The 14,396-nt window shown below is 37.3% G+C and overlaps 1 protein-coding gene across 1 annotated transcript in view; it reads left to right on the forward strand.

The window, feature by feature from the left end:
• LOC121961901 (phospholipid-transporting ATPase ABCA1-like) overlaps window positions 1–1,345 on the forward strand; it is a 172,168-nt gene extending 170,823 nt beyond the window's left edge. The window contains exon 49 of the mRNA XM_042512000.1: window positions 1,149–1,345. Within this exon, the coding sequence (XP_042367934.1) occupies window positions 1,149–1,274 (126 nt within the window). The 3' untranslated portion in view covers window positions 1,275–1,345. The remainder of the gene's footprint in view (window positions 1–1,148) is intronic.
• The last annotated feature ends 13,051 nt before the right edge of the window (window positions 1,346–14,396 follow it).

The raw sequence follows: 14,396 nt of genomic DNA on the forward strand, positions 1-14,396 counted from the left end.
CATAACTGGATAGCTAGCTTGTTTTGTTACTAAACACATTGTCAAATTAAATTTACTGTTTGTCAACCATACTGATATTATTGACTTTGAATCTTGCTCGCATAACATTATTCTCACTTAACTGTACATGTAACCTATTACAAGAGCAGTAGAAATAACTCCTGCCCACAAATATTACACAGCAGTCAAAACAGAAAAAAAAAACATCAGAGTAATTGGCAAAGCTCTTCCTTTGTTGAAAACAGAATTTACTAATGTTAGACTTTTTCTCTTTATCTGTAACATTAAATTACAAGGCTACATCTTATATAAATTACCTAGTTGGAAAAAAAAACAGAAGCTAAGAGGATACGTCTTTATTACTCTGTCTACATTATCTGAGCTTTCAAAACAAAAGCCCATAAGGGCACATTGTTTATTTCTGTCCATTGATGCTCTCACACATGTACTTACTCTCTATCCCATTTAATTTATTGGCGATGTAGCTATGAAAAAGGATTTAATTCACAGGGAGTCTGAGTAGTTTCTGATGGAATTGCTTTGGATGATTTTATATTTATTTTCTTCCATTGAGATTTTTAATACAATCTAGTAATTCACGTATCCTTTTATATTCGCACAGCCTCTGAAAATCTTTAAATGAAAAAGCAATGCTCTTATCATTTTATGTGATCCTCTTTGTTGCTTTTTCCTGCAGAGTAAAAATCACTGTGTAGCTTTATCACAACAGACAGCTAATGCTAAGAGAATAAAAAAGCCCGGACTACAGCGATGTTTACAGCACAATGAAATACACACCAGCTTTTTATGAACGCCATAGGATTGATTTCTTCTGACATTAAATGGGCATCACAGAGAGAAGAATGATTGTTTTATTCTCTTTCTCAGCTGGTCAAAGATGTCAAACTGACATTCACTGTGTGAGCCTAGACGCTTACTTGATGCTTCATAGCCCTTGTCTGGCAACTCATTCACATGCGCCCCGTTGTCTGTACCGCTATTTCTGTTTGTTTTAGAGGCAGAGGGTGGGAGGAGAGCAAAAGCAAGATGGGTAGAGAAATGTCCACAGGCTCTTCAGAACAGTGTATATTTTAAGTTTTTTTATCTAGCATCTGCCTTTAAGTATTGTCTTCTCATTTATATTCCAGGTCTTTGTGAACTTTGCGAAGCACCAGCATGGAGAGGGTGACTCTCAGGCCTATGACAATGCAGTGGACACCTCAGACGAGGTGCTGTTGGAGACTCTCAAGACCCCCCAAGGAACAGAGGTTTAGCACCCATGAGACACATTACAGCAGTGTGATTTGCATCAGCAGAATGATAATTATTACAGCCTTATTCATTCCCAAAGCACACCACATCCTGATAGTGGGAAATAATGACATGTACTTATTTTGACGTTGTCTTCCATAATGATTCCCACCCACGCTTAAAAGAAAACGATTTTAAACCTGCTCTGTGTCATTGCACTGTGTGCAGCATGGTTTATACAAGTGTACTTGAAGTACTTGATCATAGCACTCAGAAATTCAAGTACTGGAATACCTTGAAAATCAAAATGTTTCACCTGGGCCTTGGAAAAAGTACTTGAATAAAATAGAGAGGAGAGCAGAATGATGAATTGTTCTAGAAAAATGTTCTCTTTAGTAAGAGGATGAGAACAGCCATGCTATTTTCTGATGTGGTTTGAGCTCTGAGCGCCTACAGGTTGGAAAATAAGCAGCCGTGTGTGTCTGACTAAGGATCGTGGAGCTGTTAAATGGATTTCTGGAATCTTAACTTAGAAGTTTTAAGATTTAACATTGATGATCAGTAACTGTGTGCTCATAAATAGTCCTTTAAACCCTCAAAATTCTGCTTAAGAAATGCAGGCTGTAGAAAAAAAACAGATTTCTAAATAAAATTTTGTGCACAAATTATATCAACAAGGAGAATTCACAAACACTGAGTCATCTAGTAATCGATGTGCCGTGGTCTGTGCTCCGTAAATTTTTCTTTGCCAATCACATGCCTGAATAATAACAACCAGTTAATTAATAACAAGCTAATTTTCGACCCTGAAAGCATGTTTGTTTCATTATGAGTTAGTGCAGTTCACTGCAACAGATGGTGATGGAGGAAAAAAAAATCAACCTTGAAAATAAAAATGAGCGCTTTAAAAAGAGTTGAATTTACTTGCCCCTGTCTGTATGAACCCTGGTGTGCAGATAAACGCTGTTTAACCTCCCCAGTGTACCTGGAGCTGCGATGACACTGAGCTGGTTGAAAATTGGCAAAGTAACATGTTAATCAAAATCTTGAGTTACATTGAGTATACACTGCAAAAAAAATCCACTTCATCAAGTTATTTCTGCCTGTACTTTAATACTTAAATATGTATTTCCTTTTAACAAGTAGGAATATTTGAACTTTTCTCCAGTAGAAAAAAATCTTGTTTCCAAACGGGAGAGACAACTGATTATATTTTAGAAAATACATGACATAAATAGATTTGCATTTATAAAATGCTGAAACTATCAGGAAGGACTGGCAATCAACAATAGCTGGACTTGCAAACATGACTCACAGACACAATGAAACTATATATATATATATATATATATATATATATATATGAAAAAATGTATATAAGTCGGTACACAGGAGTCAGTCAAAAATCAAGGCAAAAGAAAACATTTGGCAGGAGACGGAAGTCAAAATACAGAATAATTGTCTAATAAAATCGAGGATAATTAATATTGGAATGGAAATGGTAACTAAATAAAACTAAAAAAAAACTTTGAAAATTACCTTTAGCAGGGTGAACCACTTTGAACAAAGGCCCAAATTACAGAGAAAAATGACTTGATGGAAGGAGATATTTGCAGTGTACAATACTGTCAACAATTGAGACAATGGCAGTTTGATTTTATTTGGGGTATATTGCTGACCTTAGCATAGTGTAGGAGAGTGAAAGCATCAAATACTGCACAGCACTCAGGATATGTCAGGACTGAACTTCATATTTGATCATATTTGAGATTTGTTTACATTTTTTACTGTAAAACTACAGTGTGTAACACAGAGGAGCTTGCCCTGATGTGATTGGGTGGGTGTAATCAGGTCGAATATTGGAATTACTTGTCTTGATACCTGTAGACATATCAATGAATATCAGGAAGCAACTTATTTAAGAATTCAAACCACAGTTTGTTCCTACCTCATATTGTTTTTTTCTGACAGGCACTTTAATGATTGCCACTGATAAGGAATGACTAATAACAACTCTGTCAGATGTGTTGGCATTGAATGTCTGAATGAGCCTCCAATCAGCTGTAGATGGTGTTTAATTAAAAGACACTGAGGTTACAGCAGTGGGACAATGCAGAGTCAGTCAGAGTCAACCAGCTGTCAAACATGTTGCGTCTGCAAAAACGACAACTCCCAAGTGTGCACCAGCCACAGCTTACAGACAACTGCTATTCAGAGCCTGTGTGAATGTAAGTGGACGCATATCAAAAACATTTCTCCAGAATATCTAATGAATGTATGAGCAACAAGAGATTTATATTTTATGGGATTTTTAACGCATTGCCTTGTGAAATCTATCTGTTTTATTTATCACTTCTTTTTTGCAGAATCTAAATAAACTATCACTAAGATTTTTTTGTCATAGGGCATGCTGGTGTTGGCACTGGTGTGTATAACGCTCCCCCTCACACAACTTCACAGTTACAGTGAATATATTTCCTCACAGTGGGCATTCTGAAGTGGAAACAGACAACTGCTAACACCCAACTTTTCATAGTGATATTTTTATTGGCATCGCTGTCGCAAAGGCAACCACTGTTTTTCTTCTTGTTAGCCTCAGAGCCGAGCACTGGACATCATATCGTATACTGACCTATAACACATTTTTCACATTTGGAAAACCTTTGCCAATCATAATTTCTAGATAGTAAAATGCCCTTTTGACAATGTTAAGTTGAGTAAACTATTTTGTAATGTGTGATGTACTTATGGGCTGTAGACCACGTCATTGCAACTGCTTGCGACCACTGATGTTCTAAGCCCCGCCCTTTTTAGTTACTGTTGCTACACCTGTCAAGTTTACCATTTATATACAGTTTACAATGATAGCAGGAGCAAATTTTAAAAAAGAAAAGAAACAAAACCGATTTTATACTGTAAAATCTGTCTTTCTTTTTTTTTTTTTAATTACATATGTGTACATATATGTACAAATATTATACTGTAAGCTGAGCAGAGAACACTTTAAACTGTAAAGTGGTCTATACTGCATGTATCACTCAGGAAGGTTCTGACTCAGGCATAAATGCATGAAAATAAGTTATTCATAGCCACTTTTTTATGCTTTTCAATATATTGTTCTGGACTGTGCAATATTGAGAGACTTTAAGTATCCCGATGATAAAAACCTGAAAGCTATCTTCTTTTGCCGCTTGCATTACTTGACACTCACTTAAGAATGTAAATACTTCTTCATTTTGCCCCTCACAGGCGCTCTGGTTTACTTTGAGAACTTGACATAATTTGTATGCTGGGCTAAGTCCTCACATGACTATCATGCTCGTTGCAAGAAATAATGAATCCTATTTGTACTGAGTATTGCTTCATGCCAAGACAAGTGATTAAACATTTGCACAAATGGTAATGCGACTCTGACTGTAATGTTCGCACATTGCTGTATTTATCCACAGATTCACTGGAGCCCAGATTTAAAGTTTTGGTTTTTTTTAGGTTCAACTTTCAACATGCTGTTTTATTGTCATGTCCTTCTTTTCAGTCCGTCATGTCTTTCTATTTAAGTGTGGCTTTCAGTTGCAGGCTCACATTTGTTGAGTTTCTCATACGTCTATGCTTTAAGTGAGACCATGGGATGCCAGAATACAGACCGCACCAGAGTGGGTGAGGCATTTTATTTCACATTTAGTGGAGTGGAAGAGACATTTTGTCTGCCAGATGCTGGAGAACGAATTCATTTTCTTGTCAAACTACCACACAGACACTTTTAGTGTGTTTCTTTTTATTTATTTTCCCCCTTTTCCAGCAAATTCAAAGCTAGTATGCCTTAAGGTTAAACCAATTGTTTTATCAATTTCATTTCAATATCACAGAATATGGAGCTCTTGTTTTGGTGCAGCCAGTCCTCCAATAATTCATTATACCGTCTCATTTTGATGTAAGTCTTAAAACATTTTCAAGACCAATTTCCTGTTTTTCCTCCTCTGGATAAGTCAGTCAAACCTCGACTGATCTATTTGAGTGTCTGCTCTACTTTTTGGTCTAAATGATAGAGATGCGTGTATATGGATTTTCTGTTTACTCCCTCAGCTGCAGATGTATTTGTTTGTCTTTGCTTGTGAGTGGCAGTCACATGAAGGTGAGTACAGCTGCATCTTGTAAGTTTGTGTTTTCACCTGCAAAAGTATTTACTGTTTGTCTTCTTGGCTTGCAGAAACATCTGGAAAAATGAAGATCCACGTTGACTCACAGCCTTAGTTGGATTCATTAATTCGGTTAGTATGTACGTCTCATGTCGGTGATTCAAAGTTTTAATTATTTACCCAATAGTGTAATTATGTGCAAGATGTACTTAGCTCCAATATTAACAGAAAAAAAAAAATATGTGAGATATATTAATTCTGAAATACAAATGCAATTACTTGCATACAATATAATTATACTGAATTTGCATTATAATTAATTTTACTTGTGCCAAAAGACTTTATTTAGTCTGATAAGGAAAAGTTCCATAACATTTGTTCTGTTTGGTCTAAAGTTTAGAAATCTGGTACTGATGTACTTTGGGCAAAGAAGTAAATTTTAAAAAAATGCTTAGATCAAGGGAAATGTTTTTTTTAAAACTGCATATGTGTGCACATCTTTGATATTCAACTTATTATGAGTATATAGATACCAAATACTTGAGTCTGCTCCTTGTAGTTTGTGAGATAATTTCATATTAATTTCGCAACAATTTTGTATGTTGTCTTTGCACACATGGAGCCAGGTTTGTTTTTTTGGTTTTTTTTTAAATACAAAAAAACAATCTATTTCAGCTTTTATTGTTTGATTTTGCACACATAAGTATGCCGAGATCTAAATAGAAACAACTAAATTGAAATAAGCAATAAAAATCAATTATTATTAGTAGTAGTAGTATTAGTATTATTATTATTACAATAATGCACCTGACATGTAATGACATATTCATTCATTCAAACCATTATTTATTTATTTATAAAAATCACAAATAAATTCATGCCTAGTACTGTGTGCCCAAAAGACTAAATATAGTATAATATGAAAATGTGAGCTTTCATGAACTCTGTAGTTCTTCAGTGGTTCCCTCAAATCCACCACTAATATTTCCCACATATAGTAAGAAGCCTCCATCTTTGCAAACTCTTGCTCTTATGTGAGTATGTTGAGTTAATGTTTGGCCTTTGTGCATGTATCTGTCTTTGCTCATTAGAACGCCGAGCTCTGGGGCACGCTGCCAGAGGCAATCAGTCGGGTGGGGAGAGGCGATAAAACTCGTGTCTTAAGGTAAGATTACTTGTCACTTTCCACCATTATTCCCCCGCACTTTTAGTCCCAGTGTAATACTGAGAAGTTTATGAGCAGAGGTTACATTACAGAGCAGGGGAGTTGTGTGTGCAGGACTAAGCGTGCAGGCTGTTAATTCATTTAAGCCATTGATTCTCTGAGTGCAGTGTCTTTGGTATATATTTTTGAACGTACAGAACCAGGCCTGGTTTTTGCAGCGTAGACAAAACTATTTAACATGGCGACTGCTTTTAAAAGAAAATTCCTTTCTTCTGTGCAGTAGTAAGCATTTTAATTTGGTATGAAGTGATAGAAAGCGGAAAAATACATTCATAAAAGGCATTTTCCTTTTCAGTGATCTGAATGCTACAGCAATACTTTTGGAGTGAAGTTTGTCATTGCTTTCCCTGGCAGTGCATCATTTTCAAAAATGACTTGGCTTCGATTTAGTTTGGTCCACAAGTTCGCAAACAACCACATATCACGCTGATGATATGATTTTTTTACAGCTCATATTATACATACAATACTCTTTCCTATGACTCGACATTCTGCCAGTCTCGCTGTCAAGTTACAAGAATACAATGAAAGTCATTGTCAGCCAGAATGGGAAGATTACAGGAGTTAGAGGAGATTCGATGATCTGCTCGACAGGCGAGCTTTACAGAAAGCTCCTGCCGCCTCTCAGACTGTAATCACCCTCTGTACTCTGACTCTGTTGTTCTCGCTTCGGGCTACCTGTTATATAGGCTGCCTAGAATAGGTAGTAATCAGTACAATGTCTCTCTTTATCTCACTGCAGTTAAACTACGGTAGACACGTCAGAGCAACTTGTACTACTATTGGATGTTTTATTTTTTAAATAATGATAATAATACTAGTACTAATACTGGGACTACTACTACTACTTCTACTACTAGTACTACTGTGACTGCTATTATTATTATTATTATTATTAGGGGTCGACCGATATTGGTTTTTAAAATTTGTAACATAACAAGCTCTGACATAAAACTTTGTTCAAATGCCTTTAGCAAATGTTTAATCAAAACTGAAACATTTAGCATCAACCTTTTTAGCAGCAACGTTTTTTATAAAGTCAAGTGAAAATTTAATAAGAAATGAATTAACAAAAATAGCTCCCAGAGGTTTTATGAAGTAAAAGTTCCTCCCATGCTGACACTTTCTTTGCATGTTTTGCAGACCGGTCGGATGACATTATGCTGTCATGGTTCACACATTGGGCCAATAAAAACCTGCTATTTTTTGGTTCTGGCTGAAAAGCAACTTTTCTGGTTCTGAACAGTTAAGTGGGTGTACCAGAAGTGAACTGGTTCCATGTTTGTGCAAAAGGGGTGAGAAAGGAACATATTAGTGTATGATGCAATCCCTGCCTGTCATACCAGCTAGATTATCAAAGAAAATGTCCTGAAAAAATCCTAGAAAATGATCTTGGGATAAGTGGGGACCCTGAAATGTATTGATGTATTACTTTGTTTATCTTCCACGTTCTACACAGAGATGAAAAATGCTGCCGCTGTCCATCATTTGGTCACTCTATTCCTCCACACTAGCATCAGTAAAAATGAATTATATTTTAAAGTGCACAGGTTTAGTTTGGGTTGGCAAAGTTTATAATCTACTTTGAACTTGTGCTAAAGCAACCTTCATCATTTAAATACTACAAAAACAAAACAAGGACGGCAAACTTTGAAAAACACCTTGAATGTCATACTGGCAGTCCTTGAGCTGATTACATTTGCAATCATTGAAAAAAGATACATGGAAACATCTCTTCAATTCAGTAATTGGAGGTTCTCTACAGTGCAGGCAGTTAATAATGTCTCAGCTGGCCTCATGCTGTTACAGACGAAGGTGCTCAGCAGACATGAGGATTTGAATATTAACCTTGCTGCTGTTCTTGTAGATGATTTTGGCAAATACATTACAGCACATTGTTATAGTGAAACTGAAAAACAGGATTGAGTCATACTCTTAAAGTAGGAGACTTTGTCCAATATCCAGATGGAAAATCTTTGCAGGATACAATATTAATTAAAATAGTTTATATATAAAATAGATATTTTACTGAATTAACATAAATCACCTATGATATTCACATGGCCTGTAGTTACAACTATGTGCTGCCTAAAGCTGTTTCTTATTTACAGTGAGAAGCTGATATTTGGGGATTTGGGGATTGTCACCACAAGTGCCCCAAATCTGAGCATTCAAAAAGTCGCCCTTTTAAAGCCTTTGTTGTGATCGGAAAGCTATTTTGAAACATAGTTATGGTTCTGAGTTGCTTTTTTAAAAAACTTTAAATTAAGTAGTTTTTTTTACTTCTTAATATCCATAAAAGTGTCTAGACCTAAAGGGGGGTAGACCCATTCAAACACTAATAATCGTTAACATGGCCTTATAAAATGTCCTAACATTATGATTTTCTAATTTGATTTGATGTTTTACTGCATGAAGCAGGATGCTTGGATTCAATTAAACACCAGGAGGGATTTGATTTGAATATCAAATAAATTACCATTTAGATCATTTCCAGTAGAAGTACCCGTTAGCTGCTGTTATTTCAAGCTTAAAAGATGTGGGGTTGGCCTGGGCACCTTTGATAACAAATTGGATTACATTTAATTGGGAAAGAAAGGCATTAGACTTTGATTTTGCAACATAGTTAGGCATTTTGTTACATACACTTGGTAAATAACAAGAACATCCAAAGACTCAAAGTAACATCACAGGAGTTGCATGTAGATACACAAATCCAAAGTGAAGAACATTTCAGTAAGTTCTTGCTCCAAACTTCATTCTAGGTCAAACATTGTTACTAAACCATCATTCATTTTGTATCCACCATAAATGAAAGGTAGAAAATCATAAAAAATAATCAGGCGATTTGGCTGTAATCAGTGGTGATGTGCATCATATATTTGGGTTAGAAGGGGCCTGCCACACCTGCTGTTAGGTTGAGAAGGTCATGAAATAAAAGTTTCTGCCAGAAAGGGCTTTGATGGGACTTTTTCCCATGTGCAAGAAAGTCAGTATATAGAACAGGTGAGTTAAAACACAGGGCGTTTAACCCGGGGGACTGCATTTTGAGTCCCAATCGAAACCAGTATTTGCTCTCAATCGTGATCTTTTCCAGAATCTAACCGCGTCATTTAGTGTCCTAACCTCAGGAAAGCCAAAGCGAAACCTAACCAGCTGGAATTGACTATTAAATGAGCTGATAACAGTCTTCTGAACCTGTAGGCCCCAGTATGCAGAGGATCAGGGTAGTTTTATACCCGAAAAGACATAACTTTTGTGGCTTGATGTACAGTACCACTGGGCAACTTACTTATCCATGTCTTTTCTCTGCTAAAAAACAAACACGCTCTCTGCTGTGGTCTCACTCTCTTCCACTTAGTGCCCCTCTAGAGTCCTGGAAAAACTCCAGTGTGACTGGATTTTGTTGTTGCTGGTAATGCAAATGTTTTGTCTCCTCACATGTAGTTTTGAATTGGCATCGTTTCTGAACCCGCAGCACGTTTCTCCTAATGGAAATGTTTTGGGCTGCTGAATCACGTTTGCCCTTGTCGGCCACCGTAGTACAGTAGGCAGTTTTCCTGATGATGAATCTTCTCTGTAACCAGACAGGTCATATGTTTTGCATGTATTATATCCGAAGCTCAATATGAATTAACAAGTTAAATCTGTGCACAGGCAGTATATTTGCTGTGGAAAAGAATGTCAGCAGCCTCTTGCAGGCAAAAGAATAGGGGAAAACTAATGCTGTATTGACTTTGGACTTTTTGGGCAGTACCCAGTGTGTGGTGTTGTGTGAAATATCACATTTGCTTCTGTTGCCTTGTGGAAAAAGCCTCCCCTCCTCCGTTTAATAGCCGTTGTGACATTTTTATGCATACATGTCACACTAAAGCCTCCGTCTTGTCTCTTGGTTTGATTTAAAGTATGAAAATATCATCTCCTCTTCATTGCTTCCTTCCTTTTCCCAGTTTAAGATTACAGCTTCCCAAACTATTTTTTCACGGCCTCTCTTTTATGGCAGCCATTATAGTGTTTGTTAGTGATATTTCTGGTTTTATTAAGTTAGGGTTATTTCCTTAATCCCCATGCTCCCCTCTGACATGTTGTAGTCGTAGCAAAGCTCACACTGACTGGATATTTAGTCATTTGTATGCAGTGCTGCATTGGACTATTTTGAGCAAACTCTGAGCTTCGTACTGTCTGCTACTATATGTGGCTGTTTGACCCCGGTGGGAGCTGGTGTTGAGGTACCGGGGGGTTTTGATGACACATTCTGTGACAGAATTCAGTTTAATCGAATCTCTAATCTTTAACAAGGCTGTTTCAGAAATAGCTATGATGACCGAGTATTGTCCAGGGCTATTTAAGTTACAGCAGACGCCTCCTCTCAACAGCCACCCACCTCTCCGGGGCTTCACGCTGAGGGATGATGAGGGTTCGAGCTCGCTGTGTGGGCCTCGACTCCCTTTTGATTGGTGTTCATTTAGGATCTCCTGCAGCGATGAATGCTGCAACACCGCTGCGGAGTCGCAGACATTTCCCAGCATCCTCCAGCGATTCTTTTTCTGTGCGGGCGCCTTCTCCAAAGCGCTGCTCGTCTTTGAAGGTGGGCTTCGCTGTCACGGCACCGTCAGGCATGAACTGTCTGGTGCGCTGACTGATTATGTCCATTTTAATTATTTAGCTTTCCTTAAGTCACCTTTGCAATCAGTGGTGAATTTACTGCCCTTCCCAAGTCATTACATCATGTCTCCTTTGGACTTGCGTAGCTTATGCACATTTCAATTGTCATTTTTGGGAGGGAATTCGATTATTACGACTCTAGAATTATCCAAATGTAAAATGAATCATTTGCAGACACCTTGAGGACAAACTTGATCAGCAGTTGAATTGAACCAAGTACTTAACCCTTTGAAACCTAGAGTGACATCACTTATCTTGTGCTGCTTTCAGTCGCCTTTTAAAAGTACTTTAACCTTTGAACTCTGAGCAAATTGATGTGATTTCTTTCAAAAACATGGAAAACATGAAATGTGTGGCAAAAAAAAAGAAATGAGTAGATTTAGACAATTATTTTTTAAAAGGTAGGGTATGTATGAAAATGACAAAAAGATTGGGAAAAGCTATATTTTTAGTTATCATAATTTTATATTTTCATTTATATTGTTAAAGTAGTCTAAATTTGTAAGTACTTTTTTTCAAAGGCATTTTTTAAACTAATTTTTGGGTTTTCTTATACTTTTTACTAATTTCTTGTCTCTTTCGTTGCTCATTGCCTTCTTCCCACGATGAATATTGAGCTAATTTGCTCAGATTTCAAAAGGGTTAGCTTATTCTTCTTGGATACATTTTCTGAAAAAACTAATACCCAGTAAATATGATTTTGTAAAGTTTTTTTCACTCTGCATTTTCCTCCATTTTCTTTCATTCCAGTGTTTCTCAAGTTGGCCAGCACTTAATACGACAAACATATGATATATAAGGGTGAGTGAAAGTTCAAAGTCATTTTGCTTCTACAATACAAGCTTGTTGCCTTCACATGTATTTAATCTTTTTAAAAATAGAGAATAGAAAATTGGAGAACGCTTTTTCTGTTATTTATAAAAGGATGTTAAATGACGTTTTCTGCTTGTTCTTAGTACATTTGCCGGATTGCAAATGTATAATATATCAAGGAGGAACAGAAGGAGCAAAAGTGACATACATACAACTGTATCCTTACTTAAGTTTGTGAATTTATAGTAAAATGTTTTTTTTGTTTGTTTTTTTAAGTGAGTAAGTGCACTTACACTCTTTTTGGCCTCCAATAATTTTGCTCACTGTTAAATATTTTGGTTTTTGATTAATAACTCTGGATTTGTTTAGAATTCATAAGTACCCTTTAGGCAGTTTAAAGAGCACATCAAAAAGCTTTTGATAGAAATAACTCATTTTCACCCAAAATGTCACTTACTGCCCCTCTAGGACTGATTAAACTTCTCCCACTTACTAAAACTGATATTAATATACTTCTAATGCAACAGCAGACACATAATAATAATGTCACCTAGATTACTTTTCATAAATATAACGGAGAAACATTTCATGAAAGCAATCTGTAAAAACATTGGAAAATACGGTCCAGGTTTAAAAATACTGAAGTTTCCCATTCCCTTTTAAGTTAATAGAAAGATTGTCTTAATAAGATATTGAAAAAAATGTTTACTCTTTGAATATTTAACCAAAACCACAATAACAGCTCCATGTCAAATTCCTGAGCTTTGTATGTCAACCATCCACGGCAAACTCCTCCTCAAGACTTCCATGTAAGAATCTAGCATTTCGTGGGCCAGAAAAATGTTGCCAGTTAACATAACCCAGGCAGCAATCACATTTCCTCAAAAACATATCAGATGAAAAAGTTTAGCAGTATATAGATGTAACTTTTAGGAGACTGTTTAAATATTCCTGATTTATTTTGTTTTTGCTGAAGTGTGAGAAAATAGTTTTTTTATCTGTGTTTGCTTCAGTTCACAAACGCTACAACTGAAGCAGGGCTCAGCGACAAATACCACATAATTAATTCATTTGCTGGACAGAGATTGTGCAGCTTGTCGTCCGGAAAGGTTAGAGGCTTTGGCAGCTGACTTGAGTCAGAACAAATCTCATTGTAGTCCCTGCAACATTAGAAATGGATGTCAGACCTTTGCACGCTGACATCCAAGCTAGAACATGCAAAGAAATCTCAATAAATGTACAAAGAAATAATCTTTTCAGGCAGGTTTGTGGGTTTAAACAGTATTTTGAGCATGCAAACATGTACTTGGAATAGTCCTCTGACAGCCGCATCCTTGTTTTTCATCCCAACATCCTCCTCAATCATCTAGTTGGGTTCGTTTTATTGTTTTGTCTTGTCCACTAAAGGGTGCTTTGAAATCTCAGTACTGGTCCTGACTTTGTATGTAATCTTGTCAGGAAAGTGATGCACTCGCTTGAAAGGGCACCAGTGATCTCGTTGACAATAGAGGCGAAATAACGAGCAGGCTCTCGCCGCCTCTTGCCACTTCAAAACCTCACTGTCTAATGGGTTGGTGAAGAGGCTCAGTTTGCCAACAAGGTTTGCTGGAGGAGGGGAAGGGGAGTAAAAGAGAGGGAAAAGAAAACTGAAGGAGAGTTCGCGGCCCAGACACTCTCACGCCCGGCTGTTTCTCGTCTCTCTCCTCCTAATGCCTCCCAGCGCTTTCCAATCTGTTTTGTAGCTGGGCATGCTACTCCACTCCTAGTGTTTATCTGACATCATGAAGGGTTTCGGCTTCCCCCGATCCGCTGACAGCCCCAAACCCTTCAGAGTGCACACATAAGCCAACGCGGCAGATGACAAAGCGCCGCTGAGCCTGTCGGCAGAACCATGCGGCTCCCAGCATGCTTTGCCCTCAGCACGTCACCTACCTGGTCTGGCACAGACTCAGCCTTAGAGACCGCCTCATTATTCACTTTGACAGGGTTGTATGACCCAGCAGCTACGCCCAGGCTTGTTCTGGGAGCATGAGCAGATGCTTGACTCCGTAGCTGTGGCACTGTTATCAAACTGCAACGGAAAAACGAAGCATCTTCGGAACTTGTACAGTAAATAAACAGAAACAAATTGGCTAGTCGGGGTTGTGATCTATGTTTATTTGAACAGGATCCTAGTAGGTGGGATGACACAGTAGTGAAGGCAGAATTCACAAAAATAACCCACTTAGGGGGAAAAAAACACAGTTTTACTCTCAGTTGAATTGTTATGCATTGCAGGGTTAGGGGTTAAAAAGAAAGTCAGGAAA

The sequence above is a fragment of the Plectropomus leopardus genome, chromosome 23, assembly GCF_008729295.1.
Source record: "Plectropomus leopardus isolate mb chromosome 23, YSFRI_Pleo_2.0, whole genome shotgun sequence".
Lineage (NCBI taxonomy): Eukaryota > Metazoa > Chordata > Actinopteri > Perciformes > Serranidae > Plectropomus > Plectropomus leopardus.